This window comes from Pecten maximus, chromosome 6 (assembly GCF_902652985.1).
Source record: "Pecten maximus chromosome 6, xPecMax1.1, whole genome shotgun sequence".
In the NCBI taxonomy this organism is placed as follows: domain Eukaryota; kingdom Metazoa; phylum Mollusca; class Bivalvia; order Pectinida; family Pectinidae; genus Pecten; species Pecten maximus.
Window position 1 is genome coordinate 42,500,609 of NC_047020.1, and position 23,211 is coordinate 42,523,819.

General features: G+C 38.0%; 1 protein-coding gene and 1 non-coding gene across 3 annotated transcripts; both read left to right on the plus strand.

Moving 5' to 3' along the window:
* Positions 1-2,849: 2,849 nt before the first annotated feature.
* Positions 2,850-2,921, plus strand: Trnar-ccg. The gene has a single exon. It is a non-coding gene; the product is annotated as a tRNA-Arg (tRNA).
* Positions 2,922-4,896: 1,975 nt separating this feature from the next.
* LOC117329830 (NXPE family member 2-like) lies at positions 4,897-22,086 on the plus strand. 2 transcript variants are annotated; one of them, XM_033888006.1, is made up of 4 exons: positions 4,897-5,218; positions 9,066-9,836; positions 10,915-10,967; positions 21,889-22,086. In XM_033888006.1, the coding sequence occupies exons 1-4, from the start codon at positions 5,136-5,138 to the stop codon at positions 21,897-21,899; spliced, it is 918 nt and encodes a 305-aa protein (XP_033743897.1). In that variant the 5' UTR covers positions 4,897-5,135; the 3' UTR covers positions 21,900-22,086. The 2 variants fall into 2 exon arrangements, with proteins under 2 accessions (XP_033743897.1, XP_033743896.1); XM_033888005.1 differs by lacking the exon at positions 21,889-22,086 and adding an exon at positions 11,505-12,659 and having other exon boundaries at positions 4,898-5,218.
* The last annotated feature ends 1,125 nt before the right edge of the window (positions 22,087-23,211 follow it).

Genomic DNA, 23,211 nt, shown 5'->3' on the forward strand with positions numbered 1-23,211 from the left:
AAATATTTTTTCTAATGAGGAATGTGTAAAAATGAGTAGGTGTATCTGTGTGTGGGTGGTGGTGGTGGGGTGTAGGGGAGGGGGTGGGTGCGTAACAGGGGAGGGGTAAGGAGGTTTTTTAATGGAGGGAATGGCGTACTAAGGGGAGAGGTGATAAGGTTTGTTACGGAGGGAGAGGTACATTTACAGAGGAGGGTTGAGTAGGGTTTTTATAAAAGGAATGGTACTTTTATAGGGGACGGATGGATAGGTTCGTTAGAAAGGGTGTGGTACATTTATAAGGGAGGGATGAGTAGGTTTGTTATGGGACTGGTGTATTTAAAAGCGGAGGGGTGAGTAGGTTTGTTATAAAGGGAGCGGTGTATTAATAGGGGAGGGATGTGTAGGTTTGTTATAAAGGGCGTGGCACATTTTATAGGGGAGGGTTGAGTAGGTTTGTTACGAAGTCAGAGGTACATTTACTGGGGGAAGGTTGAGTAGGTTTGTTATAAAGGGCGTGGTATATTGAAAGGGGGGGAGGGGGAGTAGGTTTGTTACGAATGGAGTGGTACGTGTATAGGGGAGGGTTGGGTAGGTTTGTTATAAAGAGGCTGGTGTATTTATAGGGGAGGGATAAGTAGGCTTGTTATAATGTTGGTAATGGTTTTCATAAAGGAAGTGGTGTATTAATAAGGGAGGGGTGAGTAGGTTTGTTACGAAGGGAGTGGTTGATATATAGGGGAGGGGTGGGTACTGTTTTGTTATAAAGAGAGTTGTTGATTTATAGAGGAGGGGTCAGAAGGTTTGTTATAAAGGGTGTGGTATATTTATAGCGGAGGGGTAAATAGGTTTGTTGCCAAGGGAGCGATACATTTACAGGGGAGGGGTATTAGATTTGTAGCCATGAAAGTATGTTGTCACTAATGGAATGGTTTTAAGTAGTTGACACCAAAGCGTAGTTTGGAGGAATATAAGTATTTGTCACAGATAGAATGGCTTGAAAGAACGAAATCATCTGCTGACAATGCGGTGAATTTTGAAAGGACTAAGTAATTAAAAGTTAAGTAAATGCCCATAAATGGAATACTTGGAGGAAACAGAGTACACGTATTTGTGTTTTCATCGAAGTGTAAATTCAAGCTAAAGTCATATAAGGATGGAACTGTTTCTTTTGGTCACGTGCCAATTTGTTCTGATGCCTATCTGTCAAATTATAGAAGTAACGTATGGGATTAAATCTTTTTACATTGTATACCATGGATGCGAATCGCACATATTTTTTAATTCGAAGATTTACACAAGATCGTAAAAAAAAGAGAAAAAGTTTTATATTGCCTTTTCCTTAAACGTGCGTGAATTTTGCGAAATTTATATTCGCAGGTTTTTTGCTACTGCTTTCGAAAGTGATATCCTGGGCGATTTTTTAACTAGTTATGAAGCGGTAGTTTCTTTCTTTGGTCACTGCCCTATCTTTTTGTACAATGTTTTTCTATATTGGCGTCACCCATCCTTATATGACACTGACTGTTGATGTGACTTTGACACCCATCCTTATATGACCCTGACTGTTGATGTGACCTTGACACCCATCCTTATATGACCCTGACTGTTGATGTGACCTTGGCACCCATCCTTATATGACCCTGACTGTTGATGTGACCTTGACACCCATCCTTATATGACCCTGACTGTTGATGTGACCTTGACACCCATCCTTATATGACCCTGACTGTTGATGTGACCTTGACACCCATCCTTATATGACCCTGACTGTTGATGTGACCTTGACACCCATCCTTATATGACCCTGACTGTTGATGTGACCTTGACACCCATCCTTTTATGACCCTGACTGTTGATGTGACATTGACACCCATCCTTATATGACCCTGACTGTTGATGTGACTTTGACACCCATCCTTATATGACCCTGACTGTTGATGTGACCTTGACACCCATCCTTATATGAACCTGACTGTTGATGTGACCTTGACACCCATCCTTATATGACCATGACTGTTGATGTGACCTTGACATCCATACTTATCTGACCCGGACTGTTGATGTGACCTTGACACCCATCCTTATCTGACCCTGACTGTTGATGTGACCTTGACACCCATCCTTATATGACCCTGACTGTTAATATGACCTTGACATCCGTCCTTATATGACCCTGACTGCTACGAGGACGTTAAATCCCTAAAAACAAAATAAGCTGAAAGGTTACAGCTTTATGGAAAATGACGAAATGGCATCCAAAAATTTGAACACCGAATTAAATGAAAGTTATTAATTGAAAAAAAAATTGGTCGGTTGATGCAGGTTGTACATAGCTGACGGAACATTCTTCTTCGGTTCAGTTGGTAGAACTGTGAGTTATCCCTGGACTTATCGCTTAGGCAAACGTGTGTGACTTGTTCCACAGGGGCTACCTTGACACCCTGTGTCTTGTTCTTTCACAATGACGCCCAAAGGATCAGGGAAATCACAGGAAGATCCAATTACGGACAAAGTTCAAAAGAAATACTTAACTTTTAACCCATAAAACACGGTAAATAATTACAGTCAAACCTGTTATAAAGGACACCTCTATATAAAGGACACTTGCCTATAGAAAACAGATTCATCAGACCCACTCCTTTAAATTTACTATATAGTTAACCTTTGTATAAAGGACACCTGTCTATAAAGGACACTTTTGATCTGTCCCTCTGGTGTCCTTTATAGACAGGTTTGACTGTATGCAACTATACAGATTAGCAAGTCGTTGTAAGGGAAGTAACTCCTATGGAAATACAATCTGTAATCTACGTTCTCAGTTACGGGCGGTCGAGATTAATAATCCGTGTCTTTCCATTGTGTTCATCGGTCCTATGGTGTAATGGTTAGCACTCAGGACTCCGAATCATGCGATCCGAGTTCAAATCTCGTTAGGACCTTATACTTTGTTTTCTTTTGTGTATATATTTTGATTTTAAAACAATATGTATAATTAGTTTTATTTATGTATTGAAAATAAATTTTGTTCTTTTTCTTTCTAATAAAAGCATCTTGTGTTGTTAACGAAACATTATGCCTCAATTTACCAAATAAATAAACGATACTTGATTGAAAAAACAACAACAAAAAAACCCAAAACAATATAGATATGACTGTATCTACATGCATTTACAAATGTAGGATTATCCGCTAGTAAAGTTTGTTTGACAAGACTGTTATATAAGTCATCATTCTCGATCGAAGCACATGGTCAAGCAGGTTACATGAACGTTCATGTAACGGAGTGAGAATGAATGAGGATCTAGATTTCAATTAGATTGAATAAACAACAAAATTTATCACATTTAACAAACACTGACATGCACATCAGCCAATGTTATATATCTCCTTTCCTGATTTTTTTTTTTCAGAATGCAGTATTTTGGGAAACCAGCACAAAGCTAAACATCAGAATCAACAACCATCGTTTCTCCGGATGATGACGGAAAACAAACCAGACTTCCCTGTAGCAAGGAGTTTGATTTACATGGTGTCAGGGCCAGAAGAAACTCGGGCTACTGGATTACCAACCTACAAACCCGCTACCCTCGAGGTATGAACGAAGGTTAAATGCTTGGCTTTCCGCATTACCCTATGGAGATATCCGACAATTCGTTTCATTAATTATTCAATTTGTTGACTTTTTTCTTAATTCCTGATTTATTCGTTTTTTGGGACATCCCCTTCAACATTCCTCGTAGTTCTCACATTACATTGTTGCACCAGTAAAATATACATAAACTATATATAATGTAAAGCTACATGTAACTTGTATCTGTTTCAGGTTAACTATCAAGGGTATGGGAAGATTAGGATATTATGGTAATTTTTCTTTGTTTTCATGGTAAATACTCAAATGTGATTGGTCGAAAAATTCTTTTCATTCTTCTATGAAAGAAAAATTCCGAGAATGGCGCGAAAAATGTCAATTGATGTTGCGTATTGATTTGAGAAAAAGAATCCTATTTAAAACCAGTAAAATTGTTCATAAAACATGTTTTAAATTAGAAAATCATTTTCAAAAATTAATTATAAGCGTTGATGTCAATTTTTTTTACTTTCATCGGGGTAAAAAAAAATTGTTTGCAAACTTTTGTACGAATCACGCGGATTCATACAGTTTGCAAACAAATTTGTTTTCATACTCCGATGAAACTGAAAAAAAAATTGACATCAATGCTTAAATGAAAGTGAGACAGGGGAATCGCAACCCTCGGGGAAAGAAACGTTAGCTGCCAAACATTCGACAAGCCTTGTATTTTGGCAACTAAAGAATCTTCCCCTCAGGTTGAGATTCCCCTGTCCCATCCTCAAGGGGATGGAAGATTCTATTAATCCCACCCCTAGCAACCAAGTGATAATCGTGTGAAGTTTAATACAGTGGAACCTCTATAAACCGAACATGCATGGGACATGACTATTTGTTCGGTTTACAGAGGGTTCGGTTTGGAGAAGTTGATCGAAAAATGACCGGTCGAATTCCGGATATAATTGGTCGGACGATTTTTTATTAGAATGCACCCGATTACAAACCGGCACGTACACACGTAGACAATATTTGGTTTGTCTGAATAATATGCATATTATGAAAGTTAATCAATGTACATGTATATATTGCAGAATATAGAAGAGAGGCAAATGACTTTAACTATAGTTTTAAACAGTTTTTTCACATGTACAACTACACTTTACGATCGACCTACATTTTGTTACATCCGGTGAAGCTTCCGTCATGTGGATGGGGCCGATAGTCCAATACGGAATATTTTACATATCGACTAATATTAAAGGGTGTGAAGATGTACATGTATTAAGTCGTATACATTTTATTTTAAATAATAGATTTCGTTTTGTATAACACGTGGAAATGTCTGCCAGAGTTTTATAACCGATCGATACCTTTCGACATGGTACACGTGCAGCACATACATAATAGATGTGAAACGTGTCAGCCACTTACGCAAGCGCTCGACATTGTTATAAACAACCCGGATGATATAATGTCATTACTTGATCAAGATTTTGGTATTCACTAATTATTTGGATGCTAAATCAACACCTGTTTTGGCTATTTTCGATTGAATTCAGTAAAACAGAAGATCAATCGCGTGAAGATGAAGCCGACAGCTGTATTCTTTGGACTGAATATAGTCGTTATTTCAGTTGTTGTCACATCATGGTATTGTGTCGTTTACAAGTAAGTATTTTGATAAGGTATTTTATCACTAATTTCAATGTCTCGAAACTATGATTTGTTCAACACAGCACTGCATTAAATTATAACGGGAGCACAGCAATGCATATATATTCAGCACAGACAGTGGCGTATCAAGACAAACAATATATAGATGCTCTCTGTCTTGGGTCAGTGAAGCGGGGCCACAAAAAGGGGAAATTGCTTAAATCCTACTCCTTCTTAACCTCTGGGTGGAAAAAATCTTAGGTGTGAAACGTCACTGGGGAGGGTAGTCATAGTTTTAGGTCATTTAACCCTATATTTAGTTTGTTTTGTTTAACGTCCTATTAACAGCCAGGGTCATTTAGGGACGTGCCAGAACCCTATAGCCATCGTGCTTTGTACGCCGTGAATTTTTTTTACTTTCAAATTGCTATCCCTCCTTAACCCGAAAGCGCATTACTACCAATTATTGTGTGAAACATCACGGGGTAGGGCAATTTTATTTTTTATTTAATGAGGCATGTTTGACCCCTTGGGACAGAGGGACGGGGCCCAGAAGGAAAACAAAATGCATCCTTTTTCTTTAAAATCCTATTCCGTCTAAGCCCTTGGCTGGATTGTATACACATTTTATCATATTCTCTATAAATGAGGCTGTGTGAATCCGCGGGACAGAGGGACAGGGTTACAGAATAGAAACTTTGCTGTAATTTATAAATGAGGCATCGCCGACCTGGCTTTAAATTTCAAAATACACAAAATACATATACAAGATTGCTTATTAAACAAGCAGATTGTTAGATCATTTCAATATCTTAATGTGTCAATGTTTTACCTATTGTTCAAAGTTCTTGTTTACCATCTTCTTTATTTAAAGCAAAATTGCAAATATGATATAAGTAGGTTGAAGGCCCTTGGGACTCTTGTTTTCTTTACTCATTCTTTTCGAGGAAATGTGGATGCTTTGGCATACAGTCATGTATAGTAGCTACGCTTGGTATTCTCCATTTGAAAACCAATATCGTTAAAAATACTTAATTAGTGGCACGAGGGCGTCCGTTACCCCCACAATCTAATTAAAATCTGGATGGTCATTCTCACTACGTTACATGAATATGTAACGTAGTGAGAATGGCCATCTAGATTTTAATTAGATTGTTACCCCCAATTGCAGAAGGTCGAGTTATGCGGATAAACGGAAATATCTCTCTTAATTACTTTACTTTTCTAACGCCCAATTCGGCAATTCCTCGCTTTTTTGGCCTAAAGGTAGAACATTCGCCAACATGAATGTTCTGTCCCTGGTACCTGCTGCTCAGTAACTAATGTTCAAATTTTAAGGAGAGTAGTACAGATTGCTTCATTACTCGTAAGTGTAAGTCGCGCTGCCTAGTTACAGTTCAGTGTGATGTGGTCGGATGGCGCCATGTTAAAACACTCGCCTTTCATCTATGTGACACCATGAAATATATGACGGCAGAAACAGAGCGGCTTCGTTTTGAGTTGAATCGCCTGGGATTTGATTGATATACCAATCAGCACGTTCCTTTGACGTGGTCATAGGGAACTTGCCCCATTGTGGGCGTTCTGTCGAAGAGTGGAAGCCACTTTAACTACAAATTTAAAACTACAGACGAGTCCTGATTTGTCAGTCACCGCTACAGACTATATATTGTTGACCCCGGGATTGGCATTGAATTTCATCTAACACGTGCATAATGTTTTAATCAGAATCTTTTCTATGCTATACTGTTTATACTTTCACCAAACATCAAATTCAACATTGCTTTCTTTCCTGCAACTAGAGATCTGAATATTAATCTATACTATATAGGTCGAGACAATATGTCCGATATATAAGTCTCTGTAGGTTTCATTCTGATCTATCGGAAGTATTTCCCTTTATTTCACTCTGTCAGATGGTAGGCGATAAGCAACGACACACGGTCTTCCATCCTGTTGCTGGTAAAGGATTGCATCTATACCATGCCAACTTGCATCTGCGTGAACCTCAAAAGGGATGTCATTACTGGATATCGCAGAACAGGCGGTGATGATAGGACACTCGTTATGGTCTGGGACGCTGTCTCCTGTTATTTCTCCCATTTCCATACAGGTGATGCAGTCTTGTTCTGGTTGAATGGCCTTTCTTCCTTGTAGGTCGTAATAGCTCGTTCAGTGGCTTCACAATAGCAGAAAAACCTTCCACAAATTTACGGCAGTATCCACAGAATCCCAAGAAACGTCTCAAATCCTGTGGACCAGAGGGCTTCGACCAGTCAATCATATTTTGCACCTTATCGGGATCAAGAAACGTTCTTCTTGAAATAACAACATTTCTGTGGAGCTAGCTTCAATCCATGGTGTCTGATCTTCTCAAATACCAACTTTAACCTCTCTATGTGCTCACTGAATGACTCGGAAAATAATACAACTTCATCTATATAGACAAAACAAATGGTAGTATGGAGCTTTCCAAGGCATTCTTCCATCAATCTTTGATAAGTCGCCGGTGCATTCACTAATCCGAATGGCATCCTATTAAACTCGTAGAATCCTAACGGTCCGACAGTGAAAGCATTTCTCGACTTATAATCCTCGTGCAGTTCGACATGATGGAAACCACTCTTCATATCCAGTGTAGAAAAATAATCACATCCTGATAAAGAGTCTAAAATCTCACCTCCCTAGGAAGAGCATAAGAATCCTTTACAGTCATAAGATTCAACTGACGGTATTCGATACACTTTCGCAATTGTCCGTCCTTATTCCGTACCAACACAACTGAAGAGACCCAAGGTGAATGAGAACGACGTATAACTCCTATATCCAAAAGGTAATTAGGTGATCACTTACTTCATTGAGCATAGTAGGTATTTCGGGTTGTCGGGTGGCACGGTGCTAACACATTTGCCTTTCACCTAGGCGCCTGGGGTTCGACTCCCCGATCGGACGTGAAAAGGTATGGGGTCACCTGCCCGACCACGTGGGTTTTCCCCGGGTACTCCGGTTTTATCGCACAGTAAGACCCATCACGCGCTTCAGTCCGTGACAACAAGTGTGATTAATATAAGTTGCTGTAAAATAGATAAAGTTGTGGAATATATCTACCTTCCAGCATACTTCCCGGATAATGTAAGAGAACCACAGTGTCCTGAATAAGTATAGATATGGTTGAGTAATTCATTTTTGTTCAAACATCGTACGAGTGGTCTGCAGAGCTCCTGAGCCTTGTGTGCTTAAAATATGGTAAAAAAATAACACTATCTCTGCACCATCCAGAACAACAAACACCTTGGGAAAATGTCAAAGTTTTAGGCAAAAATCAAGCACTGCAGATATTAGTCATTATTTTCATCAATTTCATGCAAATTTTCCGATGTCTTAATAACGTATTTCAACAAGTATGATGCTGAGGGCACAGGCATTGAGCTCAAACAATTGCTGATGCAGAAGATCTTAGGAGTATCGGGACCTTTCCTTACATATGATTAATCAAATACCGTAGTGTTCCTCTTTCGAGAATCTAGAGCTACATTGTCACTGTCATTAGCCCTTTAATATAATGAGTACTTTCATAATACTTGTATGCTATTTCCTGAAACATTTTATATAAAAATATATTCTTGTACTTGCCAATCACAATTAATATATTTATATGTTTTGAATATATCCAGTGCAAAAGTACATAAATATAACGTGTGTTTACGTTACGTGGACGTTGTGTAAGTCTTGAAACTTCTAAAGAGTGACGGCAAACTTACATGTATATTTTCCAAATGATATACATGGCACATTAATTTATTGCTATGGAAAAATCCCTGTTATATCTCCTCATTATAATTACATTACCTTCCTATTTTAGATATGACCAGAACCCATCATTCCGACACGTTGGTTGGCCGAACTTTACCTTACACAAACGAAAAGCAGCTACATATACAGAAGTGCTTCGTCAAAACATTGCCACAACTATATTCCAGAACATTCCTGAGTCGGATTATGCTGCATCCGTATCAAAAGCGTTTCTATCAACTTATAAATCATACCTGTCCATCAAAAGTGTTACGGATTTAAAGAGAATTGCAAGTAATACTTCTTCCACACAATCTCTAGGTTTAAACAAGTCGGTTTATTCGCTTGGAGATGATATAAAGGTACATATTATACTGTTTGACGGATATGGAAAACGGCTCACACAAGGAGGTGATATTCTCCGTATTTGGTTAACGGGCACATCACAGAAAACCAGAGTAAATGGTTACGTCATCGATCACGGAAATGGATCATACATCGGTCACGTGAGGGCTTTATGGACAGGTAAATCTGTCATAAAAACGTCGATAGCCGCAACTAAAGAGCAAATTGCAAGTGTTATAAAATACATAGAAAAACATGGCTTAATGCATGATATGGTCGGCGGATTTAAGAACAACAACATAACAGAACGGACACTGTGCAGTGTGAAACCAAATGTGTTTGGACTGTCCGACATGTGTAATTTTACAGAAGAAAACTATGGTCTTCACTGGTTTTGCGGAACACCAAGAAATCCGAAACTGAAATGCCAGGACTGGAAGTTTACTAAAGGCGCTTATACCAACCATTTAAGTGAAACCGAGAGAACTATTGCGAGGTAAATATATAGTTGTAATAAGTAAAATTCGAGATAGGATTTGAGTTAAAATTTTCAATGGACATTTGATAACTGTTCCGGGTATACCCTAAATTGTATAACTCTTATTTTTCCTTTCCCCTAAATATGTGTATCGGTACTTAAGTTTGCAAATCTTGTTGTTTTTTTCCTTACCATTCTTAGGGTAGATTGAGTTAACACAGACAATACGCAATTTCTGACTGTTGACTTACGCTTTCGCTTGAGTTATCCGTGAAATTAGCCCTCTTTTGTTGGAAGGGGTAACGCGCAAACATGGAAGGAAGGGCTAGAATCTGAAGGCAAGATATTGTCTCATCATCGTCATGTTGTGGATAAACTTCCATTAATTCGTCATGGATGGAAGGTGTAAAATTCGTTTACGCTGCCAAACAGACAATAGATGGAATATTCGGAGATAGTGGACCCTGCTGATCGTGCCTGGTCCCTGAAGGAAATTTGGCAGATTATTTAAGAACGGGAAACCCCCCGAGACGAGTCTCGACCCAACGTTGTTCTCTTACAATTAACTGGAGTTTACCAACACTTACGTGTTGCTAAGGAAGTTGGTTTGGTTTATTTTGTTTAACGTCCTATTAACAGCTAAGGTCATTTAAGAACGGCCTCCCGTGCGTGCGACATGTATGCGTGTACCGAGTGCGTATGTGTGTTTTGGGAGGCTGCGGTATGTTCCTGTTAAATCTCCTTGTGATAGGCCGGATCTTTTGCGGATTTAGAGTGCTACCTCACTGAAGCATACGGGGAGCATTCAAACTTACCCATTATTTAGTAGATAGAACTGTGTACCTGGTTTCCAGACACAATTATTGATATTGTTTAGTACTCTTGTGTAAAATGTCCATACCTACATTTCAAGTAAAACTTAGACGTGTTATGCGAGTCTTAACGCAGCAAGCTAATATTTTGTCATGTATTACATATTGTTCTGGTCCTACCAAGGGGTAAATCGAAAGTGGATTTTGTCTCCGTTTTTGAGGAGCTCGCAACCTAATGTACTCATCACAGTTTATAATGTATACAATGAAATCTCTTTTAACAGGGTCCACAAGCATATGCTGTTACAGAAAAGCCCGACAATAACGATAACAGGAGGTAGGTAAAGATAGAATATCTTGTTAAAGGACAAATCTATTTCTATATTGAAATAATTTATCTTAGCTGATAAATACAGGGTACTAGTGGTAATGAGATGCCAGTAAAAGTACCTATTAGTTTGTCCCTGGAGGAACTGACAAGTGTACCATCAAATCATGAAACCATATTATTTGTCAACCACGCCCTACTGAGTATATAAACTATGAAGTTAAATCTCCCAAGCAAGATGTCATTTTTGTTAATTTAAAAACGTGTTGATATTTTCTTTTTTGTTCAACTCATTGTGTCACTCAATCTATGAAAAAAGACAACCTTCCCATATACACCGGATTATTTAGGTATAGTACTGTTTCCGGTTTACTAAATAGGTCATTTCGGTTTACTATTTATTTGGTGGTTATTTGTTGTCACGCTGAGAAGACAAATATTTCGCTATAGCGATGTCTTGTTTCTTATAAAAAAGGCAGATAGGTTTCCAGAAATGATTAAGTTCACATTGCACGGATTAAATATATATTCCTTCATCTTATTTAGGTACAAATTATGTTCCCTCTCCCGATCTACCATGTTACACGAGACCAATCAATGAGACATGGCACGAGGAATCTCCAGTTGGATTTTATTACAAAGGCAAATGGCACCAGCGAGGATGTAAAAACACGTTCATACCTTCCAAGATTTCATATGAGAACTGCTTACGTAATCAATACCTGTTCTTGATTGGCGATTCAAACATCCGCTCATGGTTTGATCACATACAACAAAAGGCTGATATGGTGATACCGGAGAATGAAAAAGGACAAAAAGGTAGACGCTGGTTCAGTTTGAGGAGAGTTGTACGGGAGGATTTAAATTTTACGCTTGTGTGGGCTGTTCACGAGCAGCCTTTTTATTCAGGAGAGGATTCTCCAAGGGAAATGATCAAGTCTGTAGCATGGTACATAGATCGTATTCCTAACATGAAAAAAGTGACAGTTGTTTTACATAATATACTTCATTTCGCTAGAATTACACCATCTGAATTTCGCGAACATATCCGGGACGTCAAATTTGCGATTGGTAGACTGTTTAAACGAATCCCGGGCGCAAGAGTGTTTGTCAAAGGGCCACACTCTGTAACATATGTAGGTTTTCTTATACCGTTGGATTTTATTAGAAAAATCCACGAGCAATTATTCTATGAGGAATTTATGGAATTCCATAACAAGATAATATATCTGAACGAATGGGATTTGACAACATGTATTGAAAATGTCAACGTCCATCCCAGTATTGTAACCGTTGGCGATATGGTTGATAAGTTTATGTCATATTTGTGTGAAGCATAACACCGTTCATCGCCTGTCATTCAATTTCGCTGCCAGTTCTGAATATGTTCCTCGATTTCTCTTCGGCAATAAATTTCTGTTAATTTTTATGTTATTTGCCCAAACAAAGATAACATTTATACTTGGGTATCCACGCTCACTGGTTGCTCTACGCACCATACGTTACCTTACAAAGTATGTCCGCATTTGAAATTAAACTGTTTGACAATGGCATTTGTATGTCTGGATATTTGGAAATTTGTCTCTCCCGTACAGGATCATTATTCGTTGCTTGACGTATTTTTATTACAGTGGGCTGTGATAATGGAAACTGTAAGCACAATACTGAGATTAAATCAAATTAATTCGATAATGTAAAATTGGACTATGTGTGATATTTGTAATTGTTAACAAAGTGGCGTTGGTAATTTGTGTCATGTCGTGCATTTGTTGAAATGTGATTAGTCATTCTATAATGAATAACCATGATATATCATGTCTAAAGATACTATTACTACTGCAGGATTCGCACACTGATCTTAATAGACATCTGATCTAAGGACCAAAAAGGTGCTGTTCTCCAAGCATTACCAAAAATGGCACTGCTACTTTTTGATCACCCTCTACCCTTCACGTGCCTGAACATAAAAGTACACGTACTTTGTAACTCCTAAAAATAAAAAAACAATATCAAACTTCTCCGATACAGTTTGTCCATCACCCACCCTCTCTGACACACATACTATTAAGCTAAAATGACGGACTAGATTCCTAGATAAAAGTTAATAAAGTTTTATCAGACAATAAGCAATACGTTCTCTGAAAACACCAAACTGCAAATGTTTGGTGACTCTCTGTTCTCAAGTACCATAAGAACTGAAAGAAAAATAATTGCATCTTTACTATTTGTAAGAGGAAAAATAAAGAAATGATTCACTTTGCTGTCCAATCAATTACTTCTTGGCAAAACTTTTCAAAACATTAGCCAAAGACTTAATTTTTCCAGTTTCTCCTTATGTCGTCCCTCGTCAGCCTCTTCAACAAAAGTTCCGGCCTATCACAAAGAGGCTTAACACAAACATACCACAGCCTCCCAAAACACGCATACGCACTCAACACACGAATGCATATCGCACGCACGGGAGACCGTCCTTAAATGACCTTAGATCTTCCCCATAGTAATTTTTTCATAACATTCACTGAACTTTTTTCTTAAAAAAGCAAAACAAAACAACATGATAAGTATGGTCCTGACATCTATTTAAACTAAAGTCAACGTCATAAAATGAGAAACCAGCAGAAAAAACAGGATGCCTCTTAACCTTCAATACTGGGGGTATGAGATCACTTATCGACAGTTTGATGGTGACTCCCATGATTTGTTTTTATTTTAGGCCCGTTCATACTTTTCTTTTAAACTTTTTAATTATAATCTACATATTTCTGCGGTAAACTGATATTTGAAAATGTTCATATCATCTGAATTTTTTTCCATTCATTTTTTCGTACAACACTTGAATACTCCATTTCCTAATGTTTTGCTAACAGCAATATTTTTCTGCTGCTGGAGTCCACCTTAAGCGTGCATCTATAAAAATTATAAAACATTTAACGATTTAAATCATATCAAGACTTGTTTTTGATTATTCAAACTGAACACCAAACAGTGATATACGACATGTGCAAATACAAAAAAATTAACCATTTACTGTTAAGTTTTATTTTGCAAGACACCAAAAGCATAAATTTAAAATGGCGTTCTGTGCCTAATCCATTTGCTTTATGGCAATAAAATCTGTTCAATCTAAGCAGTAATCTGAGTTACAATATTTTTGTATATTTTTATAATTTATAAAGGTTTTCACATATTACGCACAATGCACTCAACCACTGAAATAATATGTCAGATTACTCTTTTAATCATACCATTCTGTACAGAATGTGTGCATTATTCAGCTTTGATTTCCCTAAGGAAACTTGTTGGTCATGTTATGTGCAAAGTTTACTACAAATTGCACCTAAAATTAAAGAATCGTCGATCTCTGTCTTTGCAATTTCTCTGCTACACCAAAAATGCTAAATTTTCCCCGACTTCTTGGTTAAGACAACACGAATCCTAAGGAAATTTCAATCGTAAATCAGTGTGTGATATATGTATCGAATATGAATTAATATTTCAATTTCTTATTGATCAGTGCACTTAAAATGAGTAAAAGCTAGGCACTTACCACTAAAAATGCACATACAGTATTGTTGGTTCATACCAGTACTGTATGGTAAATGTTTCAAGTATAATTAATATTCAAACCAAGTGAATTTATTAACTTATGGTTATCCTGTGCAATATACATTCCACAAACACTCCTCTTCCAATACTCATAATTTATGATTCTCCAAACAATATGTACTTCAGATGAAACGATGTGGGGATACGCATTAAAAATGCATTGATATTGATGAAAAGAACGCATGCAACACTTTAGCTCATAATATTAATTTTCTAGTTTCGACATTTTACTAACTTAAAATCATCCCCCACAAATATCAGTGTATTTTTACTGGCCTGCTGTCTTTCTAAACTTGGAAAACTCGGTGGCTTTGCAATGACAAATATAGCAAATCCACCACGCTAATTCTTCACACAAAGTTTAAGACACTTGGAACCTGACAGACTATAAATCAAAGAAAAAGGAGCTAATACAATAGTCTAATCTCTTATGATTTTTTAAACAATGCTACATAACAGTGTTTATACTGAACTAATATTTAACCTATTATCTTTGATATCAAAGATATGTTGTCGTACGAGGGGTCACAGTCGAGATAGGTTAGACATTTTATACAATCTAATTAAAATCTAGATGGTCATTCTCACTACGTTTAGGTCCGTGCATTACACCTGTGACTTGCTGAAGGGACTTTGTGGTGTATCTTGACATAATGCACTAATTTAAGGTTCATGACCACCCTTTATCATAATTTTACAGCCGTTGCGAAATATCCTGCTTCAACGATGAAAAACTCATGGAATGGCGAAGAGTATGCTTGCTGATCAAAAACGGTCCTGCAAAGAATAAAATGAACACAACTGAAATATGTTATTATAAACTGCCCTGCAGGTAGGGCGTAAGAATTGTACCTGCTGTCCCCATTGCATGATATCGTAAGAGGCGACTAAATTTGGGATCTTATCTTTTCTCTTCTTTCTGAACAACTTTATTCTTCCTAATGTCTCCCTTGACAATGCCTTACTTTTGGCCTTTAGTTGAGCGTTCGCTGCTGTGAGGAAGGCTTTGGGTTCTGTCCCCTGGCCGAGACATACCAGAGTCTCTAAAAATGGTAGTTGCTGCTCCTGCTTAGCGCTCAGCATACAAGGAGTGGGACGACTGGTTCGCCCGTTGTCAGTATAATGTGACCGGGTGGGGTGTGCTGCTGGGTGTCTTCGGCAGTAAGCTTCAGTGAGGTAGCACTATAAATCGGCAAAAGTTCCGGCCTATGACAAGGAGACTTAACATGAACATACCGCAGCCGCCCAAAACACACATACGCACTCACCACACGCATTCATGTCGCACGCACGGGAGGCCGTCCTTAAATGACCTTAGCTGTTAATAGGACGTTAAACAAAATAAACCAAACCAAACCAAGTTATTATAAATAATGATAAAAAAATTACATTGAAAGATGATTTACAAAAGAAATTCATAGTACGTTTAAAAAAAAATCAATCCCAAAAATTAAAAAAAGAAGAAGATTTCGTTGTATTTCAATTGTGATTGCGTTCACATAGAACACAAAGAAGGTACTCATATGCCTGCAATGAGTCTTAATGTATTGACCAGGGAAATAATCGTTTTTGTGTTGAGGCCACTCAGAATTTCTTGCGGGCAGCCATGTTGGATTTTCAGTTGGACGACCACAATCTTAACAAAGGATTATTTTCCGTATAGTCACTTCCGGTTTGGTGAAGTTGGCAGACCGAAACAGCATTCAGTCTGCGATAGAAAATACCCACCATTTATCAACGTAAGTATTAGGCTCGATACAGGTATAGTTTACATATGTAACATTTTCGTCGATCGGGCATTTGAAGCTCCAAGATTTATACATTTTCCGAGGACAACCTTTGCTAACTGCCAGATGCTAACAGTCCAAAATATCCGTTTTTTTTCTTAATAAGTTTGACGAAATAACGCTGTAAATATGGTTTTTAAAACGAGTATTTGCCTTTGACAGTTAAAAAAATAATTCTTATTTTCCTAAATCACTCATAACAATTCAATAAAAATAATATTAATTGTTTAGAAAAAGTTTATTTTGACTGGAGATATTACGGAAGCACGTGGGATGACATGTCCATTTGTTCTATATAACTCCAAGAATTCTACTGAAAACAAGGCAACGACGTAGGCATAACGCTGAAAATTGCAGTATGGTGTGAGGGGAAAAATGTCATTCCTTTGGCATGGCTGCATGGTGGCCGCCATAGGCTTAAGAGAAAGGGAAGAAATTATTGCAAGGGAAAACCAGTGTATAGGTTTGTATGATCGAAAGGAAAAACGGCCGACAAGAAATCAAACTGTGATACATCGAGCCCATCCAATCTAATTAAAATCTAGATGGTCATTCTCAATACGTTACATGAACATTTAACAACATCCCATAAGGGGTCACGTTCTGATGACCTTTTGGATTAGCGAATCAAATGACTACTTCCAGAATCTTGGAAGTGAATTTTATATGTCCGAATTAGCATGACTAGAATGCATAGCTTGTATAACATTTCAATTTGTTTCAAGTCATTTTGTCCCACAAAGCAATATATGCATACTGTACCGAAATAGTTTGCTTCAGATGCATTCTGTGACGAAATGGTTTGCTTCGATGACATCGACAAATTGGCATTTCGCCCTGAAAGCGAAATACACACATCTCAAAGGTCACCCCGACGTGACCCCTTGTGGGATGTTGTTAGATGTTCATGTAACGTATTGAGAATGACCATCTAGATTTTAATTAGATTGCGAGCCCATCCAAACTATCACATAGTTTCATGCATTCTGGGCAAAGGTTGCAGTATAAGATCTGCAGAATAGCCATAGCCAAATCAGTCAATCAAATTTTCAATCTGGACATATTTCAACACCATGTTTCTATTATAACTTTACACACCTGTCAATGTGATCCTGCTATAGAGTTGGCAAACAAGGGAGAATCACCCATCAAACTTGTGTGAGAAATAACGCAACTAGGCCTAGCATCCACAATAATGACAAAGTGTAATGGGTGTAATAGGCCGTTTCATATAGAGAATAGCAAGAAAATCAAGTCCATGCAAAAATAACAACCACTATGGCATTAGCATTAGGGCAGTGTGGGGGAGAATGGTGACAGGGAACGGGTCGTCTTTCCATCTTAATGAAATGCTGAGTACCATGGGCATTTGGTTTGGTTTGGTTTATTTTGTTTAACGTCCTATTAACAGCAAAGGTCATTTAAGGACGGTCTCCTGTGCGTGCGCCATGCATGCGTGTGATGAGTGTGTATGTGTGTTTTGAGAGGCTGCGGTATGTTCGTGTTAAGTCTCCCTGTGATAGGCCGGAACTTTTGCCGATTTATAGTGCTACCTCACTGAAGCATACTGCCGAAGACACCCAGCAGCACCCACCCACCCCTCACATTATACTGACAACGGGCGAACCAGTCGTCCCACTCCAAATATGCTGAGCGCTAAGCAGGAGCAGCAACTACCATTTTTAAAGACTCTGGTATGTCTCGGCTAGGGGACAGAAGCCAAAGCCTCCCTCACAGGGGCGAACGCTCGACTAAAGGCCAAAAGTGAGGTATTGTCAAGGGAGACATTAGGAAGAGGAAAGTTGTTAAGGAAACAGAGAAAAGATAAGATCCCAAATTTAGTCGCCTCTTACGATCATGCAATGGGGGCAGCAGGTACAATTCTTACGCCCTACCAACAGGAATCCAGGAATGGTAAGAAATTTGTTATCTGCCCTTGAACCATTATCCAAAGAGGAAATTCACGAAAGAAGACAAATCGAAGAGATGGATTCTCAACCAGGTGCGGGATCGAATAGAGAAAAAGGCGCTATTTCATACGAGCGTGTGGCTACCCCTGTCGCGGCTACAGTGAAGCCAGTATTTATTTTAGAGAATTATCTATTTGGCACACGAACGGTAATCCCTATTGAAAGACTATCAGGCCTACAGCGCGTTCGGGGCATGTGGAGGATTTATTTAGATAGCCAGGAGTCGCGAACCGCCATGATTACTAGAGGAATATCACTCAGTCTGTAAAGATATATGCGACAACTACAAATATATTTTCTGAGGATGAGGACACGACGACGGTCCGGGTAAAGAATGTCCCCCTTGAAACTGGACATTTTGCTAGAGACTGTGAAAAAGAAAAAGTATGCAGGGAATGCAAAAACCCCGGACATATAAAATCAAACTGTCCAACCCTGTGGAAATCGGAATCTTCGGGGTGACCTTTTGGATTTTTTTGGATGGTTTGCTTCAGATGCATGCATTGACGAAAAGGTTGCTTCGGTGACATCGACAAATGGACAATTCGCCCTGAAAGTGAAATACACAAGGTCAAAGGTCTCAAAGGTCATCAGAACGTGACCCTTTATGGGATGTTGTTAGATGTTCATGTAACGTAGTGAGAATGACCATCTAGATTCTAATTAGATTGTTACTTTATTTGCTTGGTTAATCTTGGTCTATTAACAAAATAATGATGTAATGTTTTTGCTTTGGACACATATTACACATTTTCAATATTTTTCTGACAGGAACAACACTTCAGTATCACGATTGGGAAAGGCAACTTTTATCTGATATAATATATATATCTTGAATCGGTTTGCATCTAAGAGTGACCGTTTCCTCGGAAATGTTACTACAAATCTTGGGGAGGCTTGGATGCACATCCGCAGTAAATTTGATGGCGGTAAGGTGGTAAACCTTTACAATAGAGAGCCATAGCATGCACGGTGTTATGGTGCCGCAGTTAGGCAGAACTTAGGTGCACAGTGGGCACCCCATGTGTGGGAAAAGAGTACTGGCACTCCCCCAGTGTTTCACTTTGTAAAGTTATGCTCAACGTCATCAGGCGCGCATTACCAATAACGCATGTGCTAGCAAACAACAACAAAAGTGCAGGCACTGGAAGAGAAAACTTGACACCAACACTAGTGGTGTGCCGATTAATCGATTTCGTCGACGATTGATCGTTTGTTGTTTTCAATCAACTGATCGATCACAAATAGCATGATCGATTTTCAAGAGAAAAACTGCGGTTTTTGAGAACAAGATTAAAATCTAAAAACATATCACCTGACATACGAAACTGAGACAATCTAACCTTATTTTAATGAAATACTCCCTACTTCAGATGCCGATTGAAACACAAAAAAAAGTTAACTTTCACTTCGCCATGGGCCGCTTCGCCATTACGCCGTCGCTTATAACTTTAAAAATAAGGTTTTTATGTGTAAAGGGGGATAACTCTAATACTTTAATTCTCAAATGACACAAGATGGCGAAAAATGTCGCTGTCCCACTGTATCCCCCGAAGCAAGCAAGGTCGTATGTTTGGAAACATTTTGGCTTTCCTAAGATAGATGTAAACCTACCAGCGACAAAAGATAACTTGAATCATGAATTCGCAATATGTTTGAAGTGCAGGAGGTCCTACAAATATATTGGTGAGTTTACGCTAGACATTAAGCTTGGCAACGTATCATTAGCTAAGAACGAATAGGGCCTAATGAAGGTCTACTTGATTTGCTAATATAAACGAGGCCTAATGTATAATATGTCATTGATTCGTTCTCATTAGAACTGTGATTTTATATTCAATACTTCAGACCCAAAACAAGACATGTACAATATCAATTAAACATGTATATACTGCATACCAAATTATGTTTGCGACATTAATAAATAAAACGTGTATAATAGTCGAGGAAAGATCTAAACGACGTAAAACATTTTCAAGAAAAAAATATCACAATATATATATAAAAAACATACCAAAAGCACAATAAAGAAGCGTATAATTAATGAAGTAGTAATAAATAACTGTAATATACAATTACAATTGCAAACATTTTATTAACTGCATCAAAACACAATCCATTCAGAATGCAATTCAATTACTGGTGATAAACAATATAGCTAATGAGCTAATGCATGTACCTAATAGCTACACATTACATACAAAAAGTGTCAAATATACTAAATATACACCATGAATTCGTGTAAAACTGTTACCAACATATGATCGATTATTAATCAATGATTGATCGCTTTACTGAAACCAATGATCGATTATGAAATATAAACCAATTCCCAACACTAACCAACACCCAAAGTACAAACAAAAAGGCAAGAAGGGAATATGGGCCAGAGGCTGTTGATGTGGAAAGTTACCTTACTAAAACTAGCAAAAATGTAAGTCTGATTACTATCAGAAACACATAAACCTGTCAGAGGAGGAAATTGTTGCATTAGAGACTCGGACAAGACAATCTATCTCTCTAGTTTAGAGGACAGAGCGATGGAAACGGATTACTGCATCCAATTTTGGAAAAGTTTTATTTGAAGAAACCCAAAATTACCCGTAAAACCACTGGTGAAAAATCTAATGTATTCAAATTTTACTAGAAACATTAACATTCTGAAAGGCATACATGATGAACGTATCACAATTCAGGAGCACACCCTCAAAACGGCAGAGGAAGGCGTAAACGTAACAGTTGAAAGATCTGGATTTCTCATCGACAAGCGTCATACGTATCTTGCTGCATCTCCAGATGGACTAGTTACTATACAGGGTAGGGAAACAGGATTGTTAGAACCTTTCGCACAATAAGCCGATAAACCTTACAGAAGCCAGCAAATTCATGAACAACTTTCGTCTACAAAATGTAGTAAACTTAGACTGAAACAAAAGCATCTATATTATTATCAGTGCCAAGGTCAACTTCATATCTCTGGTCTATCCTGGTTAGGTTTTGTAGGGCGAACCACAAATCCTTATCAGTTGTATGTGGAAAGAATTATACCAAATGTTGAATTGTGGAAAAACAAAATGCAACCAAAATTGGAGGCTTTCTATTTTAAAGCTGTTCATCCCGAACTGGCTTCTCCAAGGGATGGGAAATATCCAGGTTTACAAGAGCCAGGTTATGGGTAAGCTGTGTATTAGCTGATGATAGCGTTATGGTCCATTTAGGCCTGATGAGCATAACATAAAATAACTTGCCAAAGATTACTTGGCAAATCTGTGTATTCAATTGTCCCCCTTCGAAGAAACTGGCATATCATATTTTAATCATTGTATGTCTCAGTACGACTTATTAGGACCATCCTGCTTTATTGTGATTCCTTCCGTCCGTCCGTCCATCCGTCTGTCTGCTGCGGCAATGTAAGTTAAAGTTTTGTAATGAGTTTTAATGGCATTTGTGGGTTTCTAAACTGTACTGTAGAATGGGACTACAAATTGCCATAACATATTTCTGGTTTCCTAAACATTTGATATTTGCAACATAATATTATCAATGATTTCATTTCGTGTATTTCAGTATTCTACTGACCAGTCTGTAACCAGAAAGGGGAGTGTGGCGAAACAAGAGAAAGTCTGTGACCTCATCAGATGAAGATGATGAACCCTAGCCCCTTGCAGTCTATTAAAGTGGATAGATTGCCAGAACAATTCAAACTACTTGATAGGCTCGAAAGAACAACTACCACATTTAAGAGATTATAATATAAAAACTTATTATTACATCTCTGAAAAACTATGTTATGAATTTTTTTAGTATCTTAATATGCGATGGTCAAACAACTGAAAGTAGCAATACCAGTACAACGTTGGCATGGAATGCCCCCACTACTGCGACAATCATAATCAGCAGCAGTAGCTCTATCTGCACCAGCAGCACCTTTACTTCCAGCACTAACAGCAGTAGCACCACCAGCAAAAGTAACACAGTACACATTCGTCCATATTTATAGGTAAATCTTGTAATATGTTTTTATTTAATGTATCTTGCTTAAACGCCTATCAGTGTCATCCTATCCTGAATTATGTGCTTGGATGGCAAGTAACATTCTATCTTAGATTTCATCGGTCATCAATGTGAAGATAAGGACCCTAATGCTTATTTTCATGTGTTGTGAGACAAAGATGAAATAACCAACAAAATGGTGATAAATGAGATTTAAAACTTGATCTCGGAACAAACCCGAGATTAAGCAGTTATACATTTTTCGCATTCTACAGGAGAAGACGACAAAAGCGTGTGGAGCGTCAGATAACGCATCAGTGTATCATTGAAGGTACCACCAGATGGTACCATGGGAACCATGTATTTTTTTCTTTTTTGAATTTGAAATTGATTTCAACTTATTACAAAAGGTATTCTATAAAATAGTCTTCATCGAAATGTCATCTTCACACAGGTAAAATACATTTACGCCAGGCATGGGCCGAGTGGTTAAGGTGTCCAGACACTTTATCACTAGCCCACCACCTATAGGTTGCGAGTTCGAAACCTACGTGAGGCAGTTGGCAGGTACTGACCGTAGGTCAGTGGTTTTTCTCTGGGTACTCCGGCTTTCCTCCACCTCCAAACCTGGCACGTCCTTAAATGATCCTGGCTGTTAATAGGACGTTAAACATAATAAACCACACAGTAATCTAAAATGTAATGTAATATACATTTTCTAAGTAATTGAATGTAATGTGTAATTTAAGGCAGATTTATGAAATGTAATGGTAATGTTATTCATTACAAAATGCCTGTGATGTACAAATACTTTCCATTTCCAATTACATTTCAATTACATAATATCACACCTGATTTTGAAGAGGAACAATGTGGATTTCAAAGGAACTTCAAAAA

Excerpts from the sequence above, each read along its gene's own strand:
- LOC117329830 (XM_033888005.1), top strand. The coding sequence starts at position 5,136 with ATGAAGCCGACAGCTGTATTCTTTGGACTGAATATAGTCGTTATTTCA. Across the intron at positions 9,837-10,914 it reads ACCGAGAGAACTATTGCGAG|GGTCCACAAGCATATGCTGT; the intron begins GTAAATATATAG and ends CTCTTTTAACAG. Across the intron at positions 10,968-11,504 it reads GACAATAACGATAACAGGAG|GTACAAATTATGTTCCCTCT; the intron begins GTAGGTAAAGAT and ends CATCTTATTTAG.